This window comes from Heteronotia binoei, chromosome 19, assembly GCF_032191835.1.
Source record: "Heteronotia binoei isolate CCM8104 ecotype False Entrance Well chromosome 19, APGP_CSIRO_Hbin_v1, whole genome shotgun sequence".
Classification (NCBI taxonomy): domain Eukaryota; kingdom Metazoa; phylum Chordata; class Lepidosauria; order Squamata; family Gekkonidae; genus Heteronotia; species Heteronotia binoei.
In genome coordinates, this window is record NC_083241.1 from 33,779,706 (window position 1) to 33,802,530 (window position 22,825).

At 47.4% G+C, this 22,825-nt stretch overlaps 1 protein-coding gene across 1 annotated transcript; it reads left to right on the top strand.

The window, feature by feature from the left end:
- The first annotated feature begins 254 nt into the window (after positions 1-254).
- On the top strand, positions 255-22,779 carry LOC132587664 (oocyte zinc finger protein XlCOF6-like). Its single transcript, XM_060259980.1, has 8 exons — positions 255-281; positions 3,477-3,752; positions 9,638-9,991; positions 10,415-10,529; positions 14,360-14,550; positions 15,088-15,642; positions 16,252-17,120; positions 22,731-22,779. Exons 1-8 carry the CDS (start codon positions 255-257, stop codon positions 22,777-22,779), a joined length of 2,436 nt encoding a protein of 811 aa, XP_060115963.1.
- The last annotated feature ends 46 nt before the right edge of the window (positions 22,780-22,825 follow it).

Sequence of the window (22,825 nt, forward strand, 5' to 3'; positions counted from 1 at the left end):
GGCGGGGATCCTTCTCCGCCCTTGTTGGTATCTCCCGTTTCCCGCCGCGATGCAATAATCAGAGTTTCTTGGGGATGGGTGATCTTGCTTTTCTGTACAAGGAAGGTGAAAGGAACAAAACTGATGTCCTGTCGCTGGCCCTTTGAACCTCCAAAGATCATGGCGGCCTTTCCCCTGTCTGATAAGAAAGGGCTTGGGGGGTGGGGGGATTCCTGCCTTTCCTGGACTAGACGCAGCCCCATCCTCAGACCCCCATGCCTTCTAGGGAGGCCACCCTCCAGGTGGGACCTGGGGATCCCCTGGCATTACAGCTCACCGATCAGTTCCTTTGGAGAAAATGGATTCTTTGGAGAGTGGACTCCCGGTCCTCTCCAAGTTCCTTCCCCAAACCTCCAGGAGTTTTGCAGCCTAGATCTAGGAATTCTAGCGGCCAAGAGCGACAGGGAAACCCCGCTGTGAGACAAGCCGTGACTGGCAGTGGCCAAGGCCTGCCCAGCAGAAAAGAGAACGTTTTAAAAACAGGTTGTGAAGATGCAGAGAGGGACGCCAGCAAAGATCATGGAAACCCGCCAGTGTCCCTAAACCACAGCAGGGGGTGGACTCTCCCCAGCCTGGCAGATATAGCCACACCCACTGGTAGCAGCATGGGGTTTTTTGGAGCAGGATTCACTCCATGTAAATCTTCAACTGGCTATCTCCTCAGTTAGAGGAACAAGACATTTTTCTGCAGACCTGTTGGTAACCCTAGCCCTATGCTACTTTATAATATAAACTGAGTGAATTCCCAGAAGGTAGAATTGTATCCACAGCAGAAGCAAATGTCCGCGACATTTCTATGCAAAGTGCATTGCTGTGGTAGCTCAGCAGGACTGGCAAGGCACTCTGTTCATGTTCAGATGCATTGTCAGCCAATGGAAAGCTAGGCAGAAAACAAAAGGGAGTAAATAATTAGCCTACTAAAGTCAGGGAATGTTCACCCCGTGCTTAGACAAGAATAAGCTGTCCAGAAAATAACAGTGAACACTTCCTAACTAAGGCATGAGTGCCAGCCAACATCTTGCCTGAACTACATCCAGGGGTGGAATTCTAGCAGGAGCTCCTTTGCATATTATGCCACACACCCCTGTTGTAGCCAGTCACACAAGAGCTTACAGGCTCTTATTACCAGGCCTACTGTAAGCTCTTGGAGGACTGGCTACATCGGGGGGGGGGGGGTATAGCCTAATATGCAAATGAGTTCCTGCTTCAAAAAAAGCCCTGGATATCAGCCACTCATAGACACAAGGCCAAGAGAAACAAATGCAGAACAGGAGTACATCACTGTGACAATACTGGAGCACACAAGGGAGAGAGCGCCATGGGTTCGAGTACCGACCTACAGCAGTATTTTGCGGAATGCATACACAGGAAGAGAATTGCCCTTGCCCCCTCATTCTCTCTTTGCAGAGGCAGCAGTAACACAATGCTAAATTCTTCCTTCTGCGCTGCTATTTCGGTGTGAGAAACAGCATCTTTTGGCAGATAATAAGCTAAGAGAAGCCATGCTGGATCAGGCCAATGGCCCATCCAGTCCAACACTCTGTGTCACACAGTGGCCAAAAAAACCAGGTGCCATCAGGAGGTTCATCTGTGGGGCCAGGACACCAGAAGCTCTCCCACTGTGCCCCCCTCAAGCATCCAGAATACAGAGCAACACTTGCCCCAGACAGAGAGTTCCAACAATACGCTGTGGCTAATAGCCCCTGATGGACCTCTGCTCCATATGTTTATCCAATCCCCCCTTGAAGCTGTCTTCCAGATGAGAGAGATAATAAACCCCCAGACAACAGAGCAGGGAGAAACACACAGGCGCAGGACGCATGGGTTCAGGTCCCACAAAGAGAGATTCCGGGGGGGGGGGGGAGATTCAAAGCTCAATTTTTGGTGGTAAGGAGACCCAGATGGAATCAAATGGGATGAATCATTCATGCTGATTGGCTGGCCCAAATGTCAAGCATTTTGGCTGCCCCCCCCCATCTCCAGCAGGGCACCAGTGAGACACTTAGTAGCCACCCAAAGCTGTTCAAGGACTGGGTTTAGTCTAGTTCCCACAACAGGGCAGACTCTGGAAAAATGGTCCTTCTGTCAGAGTCAGTTCGAATATGGGGCACGAGAAAAGCATGATTCTTCTCTGGAAGAAAGACTTGTGATATCTGCCCTCTTCTTCAAGTGGCAAGAAGCTCCAGGGAATACTGTTTCCCAGGCTTAGTTCCCCTTTAGCCAGTTTGGTATAGTGGTTACGTGTGCAGACTCTTATCTGGGAGAACCGGGTTTGATTCCCCACTCCTCCACTTGCACCTGCTAGAATGGCCTTGGGTCAGCCATAGCTCTGGCAGAGGTTTTCCTTGAAAGGACAGCTGCTGTGAGAGTCCTCTCAGCCCCTCCCACCTCACAGGGTGTCTGTTGTGGGGGGAGAAGATATAGGAGATATAGAAGATATAGGAGTCTGATTCAGAGAGAAAGGAGGGGTATAAATCTGCAATTCTTTTTCTTCTTGGAAGGAGAAAGCCCTAGGACCTTCCAGTATCTTGTTATTATTTGCTTTAATGAGAAATCTACTGGATGAGCTGAGCACGGGTGGAAGCCAGAGAAATTCCCATAGAGCAGGAGGTCGGATACCCCACAACAGATACAACAGTGCTGAAAGATTCTTGAGCCAAATCAACTCTGACCCGGATAGCCCAGGCAAGCCAAATCTCATCACATCTCAGAAGCTAAGCAGGGCTGACTGGCAGCAGGAAGTTCAGTAGGAGAACTCTAAAGAATACCAGAGCTGGGAGGCATCGGCAGGCTTTATTTAGCCATGTCTCTGGATAGCCTCAACGCCCCCAGTAGGGATCAGTCACCAGAAGTCACCATGACTTCCGAGGACATACGCATATGTGCATAAAAAAAATACAAAAATGAAATTCTTGAGCCAAATCTGAGCCAAAGCCTGTCTGCCTTTCCCAATCTCAGTTCCTTGATCTTCCCACAAACACATTCCTACCCCTTCCCCTCAGCTGGGTGGTTGGACAGAGCTCTTGCTTAACACGTCGGTCCTCCTGCAGAGATACATACAGTGGTTAAGGGGTCCCCAGTCCCTCTTGTCCTTTTGGGGCTCCGCTTTACCTTACGAATTAGCCCTTGGGACAGTGTGAACCAATGTAATGTCCTTTCTCAGAATCAATGTAATGAGAGACTAAGCTTGTAACATTCTTAAAGAGCCAAGCAGGTACTTTTCCCTAAGAACCAAAAAGGCATACCTAAAATAACTTGGTATGTAATATGGCAAAATGATATTAAACTATTCTACAAACCACTTTTGTTCTGATCCACCAGGGGGATTCTCACACATCTCCTAAGCATATAAAGGGTTGTGATGTTCAGGAGTGTATTTCCATTCTTTTAAATTTTCCTTTTCACACGTTGCTGTCTGTCTCTCTCTGTCCCCCCAGGTAGAAGACTCTTTCCATAGCCAAGTGAATACAGGCATCTCTTCCCAGTCTGAGGTGACCCAAGAGAAGGGGCAGGAGATGGAAGAAGAGGACCCAGGAGGATTTGGGACTGGTGAGGCAGCAAGCAAAGGCCTCCATCCCATCCAAGCTGGGAGTGGTACTGACTTCTGGGAAAGAGATGTGCCACAGATCCTGGCTCAGGACAGCGTAACCTCAGATGTCGATTGCCAATGCTTCCGGCTGCTCTGCTACAAGGAGGCTGATGGGCCCCGAGAGGTTTGCAGCCAGCTCCATGGACTTTGCAACCAGTGGCTGAAGCCGGAGAGGCGCAGCAAGAAGCAGATGGTGGACCTGGTGATCCTGGAGCAGTTCCTGACTCTCCTGCCCCAGGAAATGCAGAGCTGGGTCAGAGGATGCGGGCCGGAGAGCAGTTCCCAGGCAGTGGCCTTGGCGGAAGGTTTCCTCCTGAGTCAGGCAAAGGAGAAGAGGCAGGCAGAACAGGTGAGGGGATTTCTTCCGGGCATGTCCAGCTGAAGCTATGATATCTCAACTGATCAAAGCCACCAAGTATTGCACCGTCTTTCAGTTTGCAAAAATATAAGGATTGTGTATAACACATAATAGACAATACAATAATGATAGAGGCCGGCGGTGCTAAGGCCTTTTAAAGTAACAGAAAACCCCAAGGGGCCAAAAAACCTGAGGAGTGTAGCTTCAAGGCAGCCGCTTTCTTAAAAAGACGTCTCTCTAGATTTTGATGACGGATTTTGATGGCTCTTTCCGATGTTCACACTGAAATGAGAAGCGTAGTGCTGTGATGAGAGAATGTAGAACAGGGTTCCTAAATAATTAAGCCGTTAAACTGAAGAAAGAATTGAAACGTCATCAAAATCTAGAGAGACATCTTTCTAAGAAAGCGGGTGCATTGAAGCTACCTGGCCATTACATTTAAAGGGACCGCACACCTTTGAAATGCCTTTTCTTCATTGGAGATAATGAGGGATAGGGGCATCTTCTTTTGGGGCTCATAGAATCCAATCCATTGGAAGGTTTTTTGAGGAGAGGCACTGGATGCTATGTTGCAGATATGATGCCTCGACTTCAAAAAACAGTGTCAGAAGATGGAATCTCAAATTGGTATTCATTGGAAACAATGTAATACTTTACTGGAAACTCATAGCTGGATACAGAAATTGAAACTAATGCTTTGGTTCAGGCGCTTGCCTGTCTTAAGGATTTCACATCAAAGGGTTTTCTAAACAAAAGCTACTATCCCATAACATGAAAGAAGTTAGAGGTGCAAACTTTCACACAAGGGCTCCGCTTATCTCCTCGCCTCTGGGAGAATCCCTGGCAGTGTTATCTAATAATGGTTGCGTTCCTTTATTCTTTCACAAAACAAGAAAGGTTCACACAATCACTGCTGCCTTCCTTTGGTATGCATATGTGGTTCAAAGGAAAGAGGGAAGGAAGGAAGAGGGGGGTGTTAGTATGGAGAAGCATCTATGGTTAGTACTTTGCATTAAGATTATATTTGAGTTACAGAGTCTGACATACTGCCCCCCCTAAGCTCGTGCTTGGGGTTTGTCTGGGTGCAGTAGGTAAAATTTCTTCAAGAGTAGAGGAGCCTGCAGGTCTGATGACTTGACCCACTCATCGCAGCTGGGAGGGAAGTACTTCCAACGGATTAGATAGTACAACACCCCCCGCTTTACTTTAGCATCTAATATCTCCTGCACCTCATGATGACTCTGACCCTTCACTTGAATAGGGGCAGGTGTTGGGGGTCGAGGATGCCAAAACGTAGCTCCAGGGTCCCGTTTCAGGAGACTGCAATGGAAAACAGGGTGAATTTTAGAAAGCATTTTAGGCAGGTCCAGTTCTACAGTCACTGCGTTTATGACTCGCTTGGTTTTAAACGGCCCCAGGTATTTGTAAGCCAGCTTCCGAGAGGTTTGTTGCAAAGGCAAGTTCTTAGTTGATAGAAACACAGTGTCCCCAACTTTGAAGTTCCACTCGGGTGAGTGTTTTTTTGTCAAATTGTGCCTTATAGTCTTTCTTAGCCGATTCCAGATTTTCCTGGATTACGTCCCACCCTTTGGTGAGGGTTTCCCACCGTTGTTGACAGGAGGTGGTCGGGGTGTTGTTATCGGGGGCAGGCAAGTTGGGGAAAGGCTTGCCCTCGTACCCGTTTACAATCTGGAAGGAGGTGGTCTTTGTTGAACTATGCAGGCTGTTGTTGAACCCATACTCCGCAAAGGGCAGCAGGTCTACCCAATTGTTCTGTTGATAGTTCACAAAGCACCTCAAATACTGCTCTAACAGAGAGTTCACATGCTCCGTCTGTCCGTCCGTCTGTGGGTGATAGGCGGAGCTCAGCCCCTGTTCCATGCCCGTTATTTTACAAAACTCCCGCCAGAAGTTGGCAACAAACTGAGGGCCCCGGTCACTAATTACCTTGTCTGGGAATGAGTGTAGTTCACGATGTGTTGGAAAAATAGGCGGGCTAATTTCTTGGCGGTAGGGAGTTGTTTGCATGGAATAAAGTGTGCCTGTTTTGAGAACGTGTTCACTACTACTAGGATCACGGTGCGCCCCTGCGATGCCGGTAGCTCAACGATAAAGTCCATGGAGACTACCTACCACGGCCGTTCGACGGTGGGAGTGGGGCGAAGCAGGCCGGGGGGTTTTCTTCCCCTCCTCTTAGCCATGACGCAGGTCAGGCAGGAGGCTATGAATTCCAAAACATCTTTTTACAAATGGGGCCACCAAAATTGTCTATTAACCAGGTGCAACGTTTTTATGTAGCCGAAATGGCCCGCCGATTTGCTGCTATGGCAATGCTGTAGTATTTCTTGGTGGAGGGTTTTCGGGACGTACAGCTTCCCCTCGTAGAACCAAAACCCACCATCTCCCTTCACCAGCCCTTCCGGACGCTCCGCCCCTTCTTGCTCAGCTTCGGTGATTAGCTTGTCACCCCCCCACGGTTCAAGCTTCCCGGTCTTTTTCCCTGATCGGGTGGTTACTCCCCCTGCCACGGCAGAGGGAGGGACAAGGGAATCTACGACCTCCTCTCTCTGACTCTCGTGTTGGGGCAGCCTAGAGAGGGCATCTGCTAGGAAGTTCTTAGAAGTGGGGATGTGACGTAGGGTAAAGTCAAATTTGGCGAAGAAGCCCGCCCACCTGATTTGCTTGGCGGTTAATTTTCGGCGGCCGGTTAGGGCTTCTAAGTTTTTGTGGTCCGTCCATACTTTGAACGGCACCCTCGCCCCCTCTAACCAGGACCTCCATGTTTTTAAAGCGAATATTACTGCAAACGCTTCTTTATCCCACACCGACCAGTCGCGCTGCTCATTTGAAAACTTTTTAGAGATGTAGGCGCAAGGTCGCAACCTCCCCTCTGGGTCTTTTTGCATCAATATTGCTCCGACGGCCACATGTTATTGTTGAACCCATACTCCAGAGGCGTCACATTGCACCACAAAGGGTTTTAATTCGTTTGGGTGCGCCAAGACTGGTTTGCTGGTGAACAGCCGCTTCAGTTTGCCAAAGGCTTGTTGGCACTCGGGGGACCATTTTAGCTTGGCTCCCGGCTTCTTTGCCTCCGAGCCCCTCCCTTTGGTCTTGAGAAGGTCCGTTAGAGGTAACATTACTTTAGCAAAGCCCTCTATGAACCCGCGGTAAAAGTTGGCGAACCCAAGGAAAGATTGGAGCTGTCTACGTGTCCTCGGAGGTTCCCAATCCAATACTGCTTGTATTTTTACCGGGTCCATGGCCAGCCCTTTCTTCGAGACGCTGAACCCCAAGTAGTCGAGCTCCTCCTGGTGGAACTCGCACTTGGATAGCTTGGCATACAGTTTGTGTTCTAGCAGGGTGTTGAGCACCTTCCTCAACAACTTTATGTGGGAGGGCAGGTCTTTCGAATAAATAATGATGTCATCCAGGTACACCACCACCCCCTTGTACAGGTATTCCCTGAGGACTTCCTTGATAAAGTTCATAAACACCCCGGGGGCCCCCTGTAACTTAAACGGCATCACCAAATACTCGAACTGTCCCAAGGGCCGTTTTCCATTCATCTCCCTCTTTGATTCTGACACGGAAATAAGCGTCCCTGAGGTCCAACTTAGTAAAGATGGATCCTTCCGACACCATGCTTAGTAAGTCTTTAATGAGGGGAATTGGGTACGCGTTAGACATGATAATAGCGTTTATCCCACTAAAATCTGTGCAAAACCTGAGGCTACCGTCCTTTTTCTTCCTAAAAAGCACCAGGGCTGTGTGGAGAGCCGTAGCTGGTGTGATGAAACCCCGCTTCAGGTTTTTATCTAGGAATTTCTTTAATTCCTCTTTCTCAGCCCAACCCATAGAGTAAAGTTTGGCTTTAGGTAGCTCTTGCCCCTGGCTAGAATCCCTGGCAGCAGTGTTATCTAATAACGGTTGCATTCCTTTATTCTTTCACAAAACAAGAAAGGTTCACACAATCACTGCTGCCTTCCTTTGGTATGCATATATGGTTCAAAGGAAAGAGGGAAGGAAGAGGGGGGGTTTAGTATGGAGAAGCATCTATGGTTAGTACTTTGCATTAAGATTATATTTGAGTTACAGAGTCTGACTAATAGTCCCCCCCACCAAGCCCCAGATACCCATGGCTCAATTCTCTATTATACCCTATGGGAATGAGTCTTCATAGGGAATAATGGAGTGCCCAGCAGACATTTCCCACCCACCCCCGTGCTTTCTGATGACCCTAAAGTGGGGGGAGGGCTTCCAAACCAGGGGATCCCCTGGTTTTTGATTGACAAAAAAGGGGGGAAAACCCAGAAAGCTGGAGACTAGGGGAAAACCATGTTGAAAGTGTTAAATCTGCCAACGCATATAACTGTTACTCACAAGTGATACTAGTTAGCTATAATGCTTATTTTTGTTTACTCCTAATAATGGATCACTTTGCACTTATATCATGAATGTGCAGTCTAATTAAAATCAGCCTGCGGCTATCAGCCGCCAATGAGAACTGTTGCCTTGTGATATTGACCTAAACTTACTCTGAATTGAGCTGTGGTTCCAGAGAAATTAATCTTTTTTGTCAGACGAAGAATCGTATTCGAAACACATATATTACCGGAAACGTGTCACACACAATTCGTTTTCTGGATGAGAAACTCTGGCACCTTTATCTAAGTTTCCAGGTGTAAATTGTTATTTTTGTACCAGTGGACTATACATGGAATTTATTGTCATTTGAATGTATCTTCAGACATGTAGTGTATATTTCTATGTATGTACATTCATGATATAAGTGCAAAGTGTTCAGGTTTTAGGAGTAAACAAAAATAAGCATTATTGCAAACTAGTATTATTTGTGAGTAACAGTTATATGTGTTGGTAGATTTAACACTTTCAACACGGTTTTCCCTTGTCCCCACCTGGGGATTGGCAACCAGTGATCCCTCTAAACTGAGTTAGCGTGAGCTAGCTCACAGATTTTTAGCCTCCAACTCACACATTTTTGCCTTAGCTAAGGAAGGATGATCCCAGAGCACACTAATTTATGTAGGAGCTCACAGCGTTAATGCCAGTAGCTCACAACTTTAATGCCAGTAGCTCAAAAAGCAGAATTCTTGCTCACAAGACTCTGCAGCTTAGAGGGAACATTGTTGGCAACCCCAGAAAGCCACCTCTTTTCTCCAGACGAACTCATCTCTGTCAGGGGCAGGTCAGCTGTAATTCCAAGAGAACTTCAGGCCCATCGGGAGGTTGACAACCCAATTTCCCACTGCTGTGTAATCAGTTTCTTTTATGGGGAGGGGAGTGATAATCAATATCTTTCAGTACACAGAAGGTTAAAATGAACAAAACCGATGTTCTGTTGCTTGTCATTTTAATCGGCAAACAAAAAGCTGGTCTTTTCCCATTAGATGAGTAGGAAAGGGACCCCTGCCTCTCCTGGAATTGCCTGCAGCCCCATCCTAAGTCCCTGATGCCTTCCCACTGTGAGGCCAGCTGGGGCTGCTAGCTGCTGTCCAAGGCCTGCCCAGCAGAGGAGAGGGACATTTTTAACAAACATTTTTAACGAACGCTGCCGATAGGTCTAACAGCATCAGTACCGCCGAGCCGCCTCGATCCAGATGCCATCCATCTCTCTCTGTCCCCCCCAGGGAGAAGCCACTCTTCACAGCCAAGTAAATACAGGCATCTTTGCCCAGTCGGAGGTGACCCAAGAGAAGGGGCAGGAGATGGAAGAAGAGGACCCAGGAGGAGCTGGGACTGGCAAAACAGCAAGCAAAGGCCCCCGTCCCATCCCAGCTGGGAGTGGTGTTGAATTCTGGGAAAGAGCTGGGCCAGAGATCCTGGCTCAGGACACCATAACCTCTGATGTCAATTGCCAGCACTTACAGTTGTTCCGCTACCATGAAGCCGATGGGCCCCGAGAGGTTTGCAGTCAGCTCCATAGACTTTGCAACCAGTGGCTGAAACCGGGGGAGCACAGCAAGAAGCAGATCCTGGACCTGGTGATCCTGGAGCAGTTCCTGACTCTCCTCCCCCAGGAAATGCAGAGCTGGGTCAGAGGATGTGGGCCAGAGAGCAGTTCCCAGGCGGTGGCCTTGGCGGAAGGTTTTCTCCTGAGTGAAGCAGAGGAGAAGAGGCAGGCAGAACAGGTGAGGGGATTTCCTCCATGCATGTCCAATTCAAGCAACGATATCTGGCCTCATCCTGAAGTTTCCCTGTCAGACCTTTGTCCAAGTGTTAATCATGCAGATGGGAGATGTATCGGCTTCCCTTCAGTTGCCTCGTGTGCTAGAGAATTTTTTATCTCCATCAGATAACTCACCAGGTCTGCTGACAGAAGGGTGCAGAGTCTGGGAGTGGGGCAGGACCCATTGCTTGCTCTCTGCCATTCCATATCTCACCCCTTTCCCTCACTGCTGTTTCAGATGTTGGGACAATCCATGAAGATAGAAGTTACAATTCCTGAGGCGGAAGGAGGTCCTTCTGAGGAGGGGCAGAGGGCGCAGGCCATGGAGTGTGCCCAAGATGGCCTCTCCTGTGGTAAGGACTCACTGTGCCTGGGCACAACTGGGGAACCCTTTGAACTTGATGGGTCTAGAGTTCAGGTCAAAAAAAATTGTTAAATACTTCTTCACACAACACAGAGTTGCATCCATCCATACACCTTTATTGGCATAACGACACAGAGTTAATTTGTGGCACTTAATGTCTACTAACTGTGATGCCTCTAAAAGGAGAATAGATAGCTTCATAGAGGACAATTCCTTCAATTAATTTAAATATTCATATCTCAGCTTCCTTCCATAAGAGGAAATCAAAGTGCCTCAGAAGAGAAAAGGTGACCAGATCTCAGCAAATCTATCCAGACTGGTGAATAAAGGGAGCCCCCATCTTATGGGGCAGCAGAGCTCTGAAAACCAGTGTTAAAAGGTAGAGGTAGTCCCCTGTGCAAGCAGCAGTCGTTTTCCACTCTGGGGTGACATCGCATCACAATGTTTTCACGGCAGACTTTTTACGGGGTGGTTTGCCCTTGCCTTCCCCAGTCATCTACACTTTCCCCCCAGCAAGCTGGCGACTCATTTTACCCACCTCGGAAGGATGAAAGGCTGAGTCAACCTTGAGCCAGCTACCTGAACCCAGCTTCTGCCAGAATCAAACTCAGATCATGAGCAGAGAGCTTCAACTGCAGTACTGCAGCTTTACCACTCTACGCCACGGGGCTGCTAAACCAGTGTTTAGGGCCCAATAATCATGGGCCAAATTACCAAGACCTCTGTGGTGTCATGAAAACCTGGTTGTGAAGTTAGGACTCCAAGAGACAGTCTGAAAACTCATTTCTATTACCCTCAAGTCTCCAGAGGCACTCAGGTTACATCCGGACCAAATGTGATGGTGACCTGTCATGCAATGTCATTTCCACTCCCTCTTTCCCTGATCCCTCCCACAGTTCACTTTTAGGTCACATAGAAGTCTGAAATACATTGGGAGTATTTATAATCCTTGAGCGAGGCCAGCCCTGCCGCTAGGCAAACTAGGTGATTGCCTAGGGCGCTGGCCTTTTGGGCGTTATAAATTGGGCACCCCATGTGACTTGGTGATGTTATCAGTGCAGGGGCGGGGCGCCAGAAGGTAGCCTCTCCTAGGCCGGCCCTGTCCCTGAGGCTAAGTTCCTGCTGCTTCCTTTATGCCTCTCCCAGAATTTAGGAAGAACTGTCAAAAAATTGTTGTCTGTACAGAGGGCAAGGTGTCACAAACCGAGAAGGGATTCCACGAAGCAGGGAACTAACAAGCAAAGCACCCTTCCTTCCTCCTTTGTCTCAGTCACAGGTGCTGATGAGATGTTGAGCTGCCATCTTTTCAGAGGTGTTGAAACTGCTGCTGCACCACCTGTCCAGGTAGGCGAGGTGAGCAGGGGACAGCCTGGGTCCCCCCCTCCTTCCTCAGGGGGGCTTTTGCTCCAGAACTTTCTACAGGTTGTCTGGGCTAGACGTCCTCTTAATGCCCTTCCTTGTACCCACAGCAAGCCATGCATCCTGTACCTGCCAGGGTGCCGTCTCTGCCTGGCATGGCCACTGAGGAAGGGATCTGCTTTTTCTTTCAGGGTCCCTTTTCCTTTGAGGAGGTGTCCGTCTATTTCACGGAGGCAGAGTGGGCCCTTCTGGATCCGGGACAAAGAGCTCTGTACAAGGATGTTATGTTGGAGAACTACGGGAATGTGGACTTTCTGGGTAAGGATCTTTCAGGTTAACCACTTAACTACTACGCCAAACTGGAGAGCCAGTTTGGTGTAGTGGTTAAGTGTGCGGACTCTTATCTGGGAGAACCGGGTTTGATTCCCCCACTCCTCCACTTGCACCTGCTGGAATGGCCTTGGGTCAGCCATTGCTCTGGCAGAGGTTGTCCTTGAAAGGGCAGCTGCTGTGAGAGCCCTCTCCAGCCTCACCCACCTCACAGGGTGTCTGTTGTGGGGGAGGAAGGTAAAGGAGATTGTGAGCCGCTCTGAGACTCTTCGGAGTGGAGGGCGGGATATGAATCCAATATCTTCTTCAGGTGCAAATTGCTGCCCTTGGGATGGGGCATGAATTAAAATAGTGACTAGTAAAACATGTTTTTGAGGCCTGTTCTGGTACTTGGGGAGGGGCTGTGGCATGTAGAAGATCCACGTTTCTCCGGCATCTCCAATGAAAAGGTTCAGGTAGGAGGTGATGGGAAAGACCTCTTTCTCCAGTAGAACACGGCACTTGATCCCGAAAAATTCTACAAACCCTAATAATAAGGAAAGACCTCTGTCTGAGACTCTGGAGAGCCACTGCCGGTCTGAGGAGACAGTACTGACTGTGCTGGACCAAGGGTCTGATTCCATATCAAGCAACTTCATGTGCTCCAATGTGTATACTTGCTGAGAGGCAACTGAGGCCAGTGTTGCAGCCCTCACCCAAGCTAGAGAAAGGTGTCCTTGCCTGAGGCAAAGGGGATGAGAGGCCCTCAGAAAGACTCTGGAAGGGGACAGAGCCTCATTTCTTTGTTGCCAACTTTTAAAAGTCATCAGGGCTATTTTTTCCTGGGGGAACGCAACAGAACAGAGTTCTGGAACCTCTTTGTGGAAACGAAATTCTCAAAAAATGTTGAAAGGCTCATGAGGGGCACCCGTGTGTTTCTCCTTCATTTCCCTCTTGAGAGTTCTGGCACCTCTTTTTCCAGAAAAAAAGCCCTTCAAGACACCCTTCCCCCTGGTTGGGATTACAAATTTCCTCTCTGCCTGTGATCTAGAAATCACCCTGTCTGGAAAGGAAGCCTGAGTTGGCCTGGGTCAGTAGACTTTGTCCCTTGGCAACATCCAGTTCATTAGGTTCAGGAGGAGAGTGCATACAAGTAAAGCAGACCCTTTTAAAAATGCATAAATGTTTAGTCACATTAACCTTTGGGGAAGAAGGGTACTTTGTCTCACAGATCCATTCTCCTTATACTGGTTTTGTTCTTCCAGAAGAATTTTTACTCTTCGATTTCTTTCCTTCCCCATATGAGAATGATCACTTTCTCTTCCCTGACCTGGATATCGCAGGCTAGGCCTATCTTGTCAGATCTCGGAACCTAAGAAGGGCTACCTGCAAGGAACACCAGGGCCATGACACAGAAGCAGACAATGGAAAAATCACCTCCAAATTTTCTCTCTAGCTTGCCATCTTGTGGTGCATAATGCTAAAGAGCTGGAACTTTTGGCTGCCAGATGATCTTTGGATCCCATGGCTACATAACACACTGCTGTACAATAAATAAATTCTCTCTTTCTCTCCCTCTCTGTCTGTGAAAGAAGCAAGAAGTATAAGAGAGACTACCATGGATACAGATAACAGTCTTACATCCAAAGGAAGCCTGCAGAGTTCTTCAAGAGGCTCCCAGGAGCATATTTCCTTACCAAATGAGCTGACCGAGAGTGAGTATCCTTCATAGCTTTGTCAATGGAACAGGCAAGGAATAGCCATGGGGGATTTCTGACTCACTTCTGAGTAGAGATTAAAATTTCCAGAAATTTTGAAGCTCGGAAAACCCCCCAGTTTTTTCCCGTGTTTTCCCCGGCAATTTTTGAAAAAATTGAAAAAAATGCTACAGGTGTTCTGGGAGGCAGGTGTTCTGGGGACTGGAAATCTGGAAACTCAGAAACCCCTTCAGGGCAAGAACTCAGCTGTGGCTCTTGAGAGAGTTTGAGGTATCCTTAAATACTAGATATTCTGGGGAAAGCTGGTGAGGGTAATTAAGGTCAGCCAAGCAGGATGAGGCCAAAGGACCATCAGTCCTTTTTTACTGCAATAGATGTCTTTAGACCTTATGAACTGTCCCAGGTGCTAACAAGATCTCTCAATTTTTTTCAGCAAAAGATGATCAGAGGAATGAGGAGGGTGAGGAATTTCATCATCAAATGCCAGAGAGAGATAAAAATGAAACCTTAAAGGAAAACGTCAGGAATCGAAGCAGAGCAAAGAGAAATAAAGGTGGCAGTATGGTTGAGAAACGAGATGGAAGAGAGCATAATGCACATTTTCCAAAGCACAGGATAATGAAGGCAAGTCAATCCATTCATTGTGAAAACTACATTGGAAATAGATCAAAGCTCCTTGGGCACCAAAGAACCCACACAGGGGAGAAATCTTTTGAATGCTCAGTTTCTGGAAAGCAATTCAGTAAGAGCGGCAAGCTTCAACAGCATCAGAGGAGTCACACAGGGGAGAAATCTTTTGAATGCTCAGTGTATGGAAAGAAATTTAGTCTGAGAGGCAATCTTCAAAAGCATCAAAAAACTCACACAGGGGAGAAACCTTTTGAATGTTCTGAGTGTGGAAAGACATTCAGTCAGAAAAGCAGTCTTCAGCTGCACCAAAGAACCCACACAGGGGAGAAACCTTTTGAATGCTCTGAGTGTGGAAAGACATTCAGTCAGAAAAGGAGTCTTCAACTGCACAAAAGTGAACACATGGGGGAGAAACTTTTTGAATGCTCAGAGTGTGGAAAGAGATTCAGTCACAGTGGCAAACTTCAGTGGCATCAGAGAACTCACAAAGAGAAATGTTTTCAATGTTCAGAGTGTGGAAAGAGCTTTAGTCAGAGTGGCAGTCTTCAACGGCATCTTAGAACCCACACAGGGGAGAAACCTTTTGAATGCTCAGAGTGTGGAAAGAGATTCAGTGTGAGAGGCACTCTTCAACAGCATCAGAGAACCCACACAGGGGAGAAACCTTTTGAATGCTCAGAGTGTGGAAAGAGATTCAGTCAGCATTGCACTCTTCAAAGTCATCAGAGAACCCATACAGGGGAAAAACCTTTTGAGTGCTCTGAGTGTGGGAAAAGATTCAGTCACAGTCAGCATCTTCAAAATCATCTGAGAACCCACACAGGGGAGAAACCTTTCGAATGCTCAGATTGTGGAAGGAGATTCAGTGAGAGGGGGTCTCTCCAAAACCATAAGAGAACCCACACAGGGGAGAAACCTTTCGAATGCTCAGAGTGTGGAAAGAGATTCAGTCTGAGAGGCACTCTTCAACAGCATCAAAGAACTCACACAGGAGAGAAACCTTTTGAATGCTCAGACTGTGGAAAGAGATTCATACAAAGTGGCAAACTTCAGCGCCATCGGAGAACTCATACAGGGGAGAAACCTTTTGAATTCTCAGAGTGTGGAAAGAGATTCAGTCATAGAAGCAATCTTGAACTGCACCATACTGAACACATGGGGGAGAAACCTTTTGAATGCTCAGAGTGTGGAAAGAGATTCAGTCATAGTGGCAAACTTCAAAAGCATCAGAGAACTCACACAGAAAAAAGTTTTCAATGTTCAGAGTGTGGAAAGAAATTCAATTGGAGTGACACTCTTCAACAGCATCAGAGAACCCACACAGGTGAGAAACCTTTTGAATGCTCAGAGTGTGGAAAGAGATTCAGTTGGAGTACCAGTCTTCGGATGCACCGAAGTATCCATACAGGAGAGAAACCTTTTGAATGCTTCGAGTGTGGAAAGAGATTCAGTCAGATTCAGTATCTGCAAAAGCATCAGAGAACGCACACAGGGGAAAAACCTTTTGAATGTTCAGTGTGTGGAAAGAGATTCAGTGATTGGGGGTCTGTTCAAAAACATCAGAGAACTCACACTGAGGAGAAACCTTTTGAATGCTCCTCGTGTGGAAAGAAATTCCATGAAAGGGGGTCTCTTCGAAAGCATCAGATAACACACACAGGGGAGAAGCCTTTTGAATGCTCACACTGCGGAAAGAGATTCAGTTATAGTAACGCACTTAAGTTGCACAAAAGAACTCACACAGGGGAAAAACCTTTTGAATGTTCAGAGTGTGGAAAGATATTCAGCATGAGAGACAGTCTTCAAACCCATCAGAGAACTCACACAGGGGAGAAACCTTTCAAATGCTCAGAGTGTGGAAAGAGATTCAGTCAGCGTTGCACTCTTCAAAGTCATCAGAGAACCCATACAGGGGAAAAACCTTTTGAGTGCTCTGAGTGTGGGAAAAGATTCAGTCACAGTCAGCATCTTCAAAATCATCTGAGAACCCACACAGGGGAGAAACCTTTCGAATGCTCAGATTGTGGAAGGAGATTCAGTGACAGGGGGTCTCTCCAAAAGCATAAGAGAACCCACACAGGGGAGAAACCTTTCGAATGCTCTGAGTGTGGAAAGAGATTCAGTCAACGTTGCACTCTTCAAAGTCATCAGAGAACCCATTCAGGGGAAAAACCTTTTGAATGTTTTGAGTGTGGAAAGAGATTCCGTCTGAGTGGCCATCTTCAAAGTCATCAGAGAACCCATACAGGGGACAAACCTTTTGAATGCTTTGAGTGCGGGAAGAGATTCAGTAGCAGTGGCAATCTTCTACTTCATCAGAGAACCCATACAGGGGAGAAACCTTTTGAATGCTCAGAGTGTGGGAAAAAATTCAGTTGTAGAAGCAATCTTGAAGTGCACCAAAGAACCCACACAGGAGAAAAACCTTTTCAGTGCTCAGAGTGTGGAAGGAGATTCAGTGAGAGGGGGTCTCTCCAAAAGCATCAGAGAACCCACACAGGGGAAAAACCTTTCGAATGCTCAGAGTGTGGAAGGAGATTCAGTGAGAGGGGGTCTCTCCAAAAGCATCTGAGAACCCACACAGGGGAGAAACCTTTTGAATGCTCAGAGTGTGGAAAGAGATTCAGTGAGAGGAGATCTCTTAAAAAGCATCAGAGAAACCACAGAATGGAGGAACCTGTCATGAGTCATGCAGGTCAGGGGGTATGAAGTCACCCAATGGTTGCTGCCAGGTCTAGGATTGCCAACTTCCAGGTGGGATGCGGAGATCTCCCAGAATTACAACTGAACTCTAGACAACAGAGATCAGTTCACATGAAAAACATGGCTGTTTGGAGAGTGGATTCTATGGCATTTTAAATCCTAAACTGCTGTTGGGCTGGGCTGTGGGTGCAAACAAACTTCTACTACTCCCTGAATAGACAGATTATAATGTTGTTTGGGAAGTTGGAAATCTTGAATGACTTTATGCTGCCCACTTTTGAGGGAATTTTGCTCACCCTGGCTGACTTAGTTAAAAGCCGTGCCCCAACACACCCACATTATCTGGAAGTGACAAGAGCACATCAGTGGCACGCTTGCATCACTTTCAGATAACACGGGTGCTCTGGAGGCAGGGCCTGATGCTACCTGGAAGAGCGTGCATGCATTGAGCTGAACACAGAGTCAAACCAGACAGGCAAGCTTGGGGCAAGTGCTGGGCAAAGTTTGATCTGAATTTTGGCTCAGATTTGGACTCATTCCTACCTAAGACTCAACCCACAAATCTCCAGGAATTCCCCAACCTTGAACTCACTTCCTTGGCAAAGTGTCCTTCCTTGGATGTTTTTAAAAAGAGGCTGGATGGCCATCTGACAGCAATGCGGATCCCGTGAATTTAGGGCGAGGTGTGTTTCCTGCATTGTGCAGGGGGTTGGATTGGATGACACTGGAGGTCCCTTCCAACTCTATGATTCTATGACAGGTCAGACAGGCAAGCAGGTCATGAGCCAAGCTGTACAACAGTCCAGTCCAAATAGTTACAAGAGAAGATGTCCAGATACCAGTCTGGGAAAGGGAGAGTGGAGTGGAGTGTATCCCTACTGATTCTTCATCAATACCATAGACAATGGTATCCTTCCCTGCCAGGTAGCCAAGATGGCAAATGGGGGCACCATCCTCGTGCTATCCAGCTGACCAGTCTCAAAAGTGGGCCTGAGGACCCCTACTTCACTTGTGGCACAGGGTCCCAGAGCTTTCTCTCTTGTCCTCCATGCTTTGGATTCTGGACTGTTCTGAGGGACTTTGAGAATCTCAGAAGTATCTCTGCCGGAGTCTGTGTTCTGCTCCCTCCCTGCACATCAGTCAGTTTGTTAAGAGCTTGACAAGACCTGGTGCAGTGTTTAACCAACTAACAATCAAACAGAGGTGTCACGTCAATGCGTATATACAACCGAAACTGCTTTAAGCGTTGGTCCGCATAGCCGTTCACATCTATTTGGGCTGGCAGTGGTGGTCCCAGGTTTTCTAACATAGATATTTTCTAGGCCGGCTTGCAGTGATTCTTCTTTAACTGAACATGGCAAAGATTAACCGTTCTGCGGTACCTTCAGCCACTGTGCCACACTCCTTCTGTGGGGCCACCTGATGTGAACTGTCTTCAGGCAGTGGGTCACAATGAAAGTGATAATAAAAGAATGTTCCTTCTGCATTCCAAAATATTGTCCTGAAGTGCCTTTAAGGCAGGGGTGGCCAAACTGCGGCTCGGGAGCCACTTGTGGCTCTTTCACACATATTCCACCGCCCCAACAGCAGGCTTGGAGAAGGTATTTGTCTCTTTTAATCACTTCTCTATGCCAAGCCAGCCGGAGGCTCAGAGAATGCATTTGAATTTAAAGTTGCTTTCTGTCCACCTCTCCCTCCCCCTATCTATTTGCCTGCCTTCCTGACTTTCAGATCTGACGTTTATTCTGTGTGGCTCTTACATTAAGCAAGTTTGACCATCCCTGCTTTAAGGCATCCCACTTTGTTTCTTTGTGGTACTGTTATTTGTTTAATGCTCTTTCTGGCCCTTTCTGTGATGTTCTAGAGCAGGGGTGTCAAACATTTGTTATGAGGGCCAGATCTGATACAAATGAAACCTTGTTGGGCTGGGCCATGTCAGGTTGGGTTGGGCCAGGTCATATGTGTACCTATTTTAAGATTTGGTAGATTAGGTAGCAGAGATATAAACTTTATAAAGGACACAGACAAACACAATTAAAAAAAAATTAAACTTAAAACATGCTTAAAACATCATCACTCAGTGGTATTAAAGGTGCTTTCTTTGTATCTCTCCTATGGGATCCAGGGATCTGGGCAAAGGCTCTGGCTCTTTCCTTCCTTCCTGGACCAGGAGGTGAAAGGAAGAGGCTTGGCTCAGTAGCTCTGCTGTGCAATTGAGCGAGCCTGGAAAAACAAGCTCTGCCTTCCCCTCTTCCTCCCCAAGACAGGAGCCTCAGCCAATAGAGAAAATAGAGGTTTTGCTCAATAGCTCCTGTGTGATTGAGCAAGCCTTGTAAAGCAAGCTGTTATTCAGAAGGAAGCAAGAGAGAAGAAGAAGGAAGCAGATAACAGCCAGTTGCTCAGGGGCCTGATTCGGTCCCTGGGCCGCACGTTTGACACCCCTGTTCTAGAGGCATTTTGGCCAGGAAAGGGTTAATAAGTGCTCAGTACTTCTGCATTTAGATTTCCAAAATATTGTTCTGAAGTGACTGTAATGCATCCCACTCTTTTCTGTGGTACTATTGTTTGTTTAATGCTCATTCCGGCCTGTTCCATGGTTTTCCGGAGGCATTATGGCCTGGAAAAAATTAGTAAAAGTGCAAGAGGTCCATGTTTTAACTTTTAAAATATTTTTTTTAATTGTCTGTAAAGCACCCCCCCCCCTTTTTTTTTCCTTTGCTATACTATTGTTTATTTAATGCCTGTTCTGGCCTGTTTTGGGGTGTCCTGGGGGCATTTAGCCTGTAAAGGGCTAACGAAAGGGTAGGCAATCCACAAACAGCCCTTTCAAACAGCCACAAACAGAGTGGTAGGATGCAGTACTGCGGTCCAAGCTCTGCTCGTGAACTGAGTTCGATCCCAGCGGAAGCTGGGTTCAGGTAGCTGCCTTGAGGTTGACTCAGCCTTCCATCCTTCCAGGGTGGGTAAAATGAGTCCCCAGCTTGCTGGGGGTAAAGTGTAGATGACTGGGGAAGGCAACGGCAAACCACTCTGTAAAAAGTCTGCCGTGAAAACATTGTGATTCAACGTCACCCCAGAGTCATAAATGACTGGTGCTTGCACAGGGGACTTCCTCTACCTTTTTACCTTTATGCAGGTTTTAAAAGATGTCAGGGCAAATCTCTCATCTGCCAGCCAAGGCACCTCCAAAAACCCGCCGCAGGAAGGGTGACTTTCGGCTACCCAACTGTTCAGACGGTCGCCCCTTAGAGACTCCTGGTTGGTCTCTAAGGGGCTGTTTTCCCGATTTGATGAAGCACCTTTGCTCACCAGGTGGGCAAGAATATGCCTGTTCCACATCGGGGCCATTTTCCTGTCCTCAGCCTCCCCATGGCTGCCATTCTGCCCCCCCCAAAAAAAACATTATACTAAGGCTTTGTAAAACCATAATTCATTGAAATATTGATATAAATCAGAGAGCCTGTTTGGTGTAGTGGTTAAGTGTGTGGACTGTTATCTGGGAGAACCGAGTTTGATTCCCCACTCCTCCACTTGCAGCTGCTGGAATGGCCTTGGGTCAGACATAGCTATCGCAGAGGTTGTCCTTGAAAGGGCAGCTGCTGGGAGAGCCCTTCAGCCCCACACACCTCACAGGGTGTCTGTTGTGGGGGGAGAAGATATAGGAGATTGTAAGCCATTCTGAGTCTCTGATTCAGAGAGAAGGGCGGGGTATAAATCTGCAATTCTTCTAAATTAATTAACTTTAGCAGTCGATTATCAATATTGACAACATGATTAGTGTATGTCTGTTACATGTTTTGGCAATGTCTGAAAACAGGCTCTGCAGCCACCTGTTTCATACCACTGGGACCTGCAATTAACTGCCATAGGTCTTAAGTTGCTAGATCTCTCAGAGGAGTCCACTTCTTTGGCTTGATCCCAGCCTCTCCCCCGCCTCCAAAGTACATCTGGGGCTGACTCTGCTGCCATCACCAGGCCAAGAGTCAGAGGTGCGCCTGTCTGATTGCCTGGTCCCCGAAGGCCTTTAAGAAACTTTTCCAAATTAAAAATTACTCACCCGCCCCAAATCTCCATGGAAACAAAGAACCCTTGAGAATCAAATCAATTCCCAGCTCACAAATCCTGCCTACTTTGGCTGGTACCTTGCTAAGCTTGACCCAACTTTCTCCTCTATATGTCGGTGCTGTCAAGCATGGTACAATTGCAATGGTGATTTATGGTTTTATTGCTCCCTAAAAGCTGGTCTGCATAACATTATGGGGAGCTGGCTTGGCTTGACTATGTTATTCTTCCCCTTCCCCCCTCCTGCTTTATTGCGGTGTGTAGTAGAATAGTGAGAAACGAAACTAGCGGTGGGAGGAAGAGAAATAGCACCTTCCCATACATTCCGACATGGGAGTGTAGGCCATCTGGGAAAGCAAGGACGAAACACTGATAACATTGTGGGAATGTAGACATTTATGATAGTTTATGTGCTGACTGGCAACCCTGTGCCCCTCCCATGAGCACCCTTTGAAGTATTCCTTAAAAGTATTTTATCTGTGTAGTATTGGTATCACTCTCAAGGTCTCGAACCATGACAGCATCCCGATTTAGCAATAAATGTAGTTTTGTATGCACTTGTCTCGTTCTTTTGGAAATCGCAAGCTTGACAAAGTACAGAGACACATATCCAGGCCTGTAAGGAGAGGTGGTCCCACAGGTAGGAGGTACGCAGCCCATGAAGGGGTTTGCACATGATAGCAAGTTCCTGAAACTGAAGCTAGGTAGAACATGTGGCAGTAATCTAGCCTCCAGGTTACCATAGGGTGGATCCAAGTGTCTAGGTAGACAAGGAAAGCATAACAATGAGAGCAACACATTGAGTGATGCTGAAATTGAATAGTGGGATCCTAGTTTCAAGAAACTATGCACCGTAGCATGGATCACAGTCCCTAATAATTTCACCAAATGTCTTTGGGAACCATTTAGCACCATGTCACTCTCGCCTGCAAAGAAAAGCCCTCTTGGATAACGCCATGTTGCATGGCTTCCGGCAATAAAAAACACAGCGTTATTTCAGATCTCAGGCCTCCCCGACCAGTATCTTGCCTGGGGTAATTTTCCACTTTTTCACTTGCAGCCATTTGACCCTCACCAGTCTGGCTCCATCCCTCTGGGAGAGGCTTCCTTAATGGGACGTTTTCTCCATGCCATGGAAACCTGCTCATCTCCATGCACTGAGCCTCTAGGAGAGGACATTTTCCTCCACGCCAGGTGGCAACCTGTTGTGGTCCGTTTTGTCTACTCTAACTGGCAGGGGCTCAGAACGTGCTTCTCATTTTTATGATGCTGATGGAGAACTCTGCACATTCCTTGTTGAAGGCAATCTTTTTCACATCTCACTTTTCAGACACGTTCCGATCTTGTTGAATTCTGCCTCCATCTTCTGGCGGTGTTTGCTACTCTTCCCAGTTTGGTGCCATCTGCAGATTTAAGGAGATGACCCTCCGTCTCAGTTATAAAGATATTGGGGTCTAGAACTGAGCCCTGAAGCACCCCACCTGGATACCTCCCTCCAATCAGA

Bases quoted from the DNA above. Each gene is read 5' to 3' on its own strand.
- LOC132587664 (XM_060259980.1), top strand. From the start codon at position 255: ATGCCTTCTAGGGAGGCCACCCTCCAG. The intron at 282-3,476 runs GTGGGACCTGGG...CTGTCCCCCCAG, and splicing joins CTAGGGAGGCCACCCTCCAG to GTAGAAGACTCTTTCCATAG. The intron at 10,530-14,359 runs GTAAGGACTCAC...AATTTTTTTCAG, and splicing joins CCAAGATGGCCTCTCCTGTG to CAAAAGATGATCAGAGGAAT.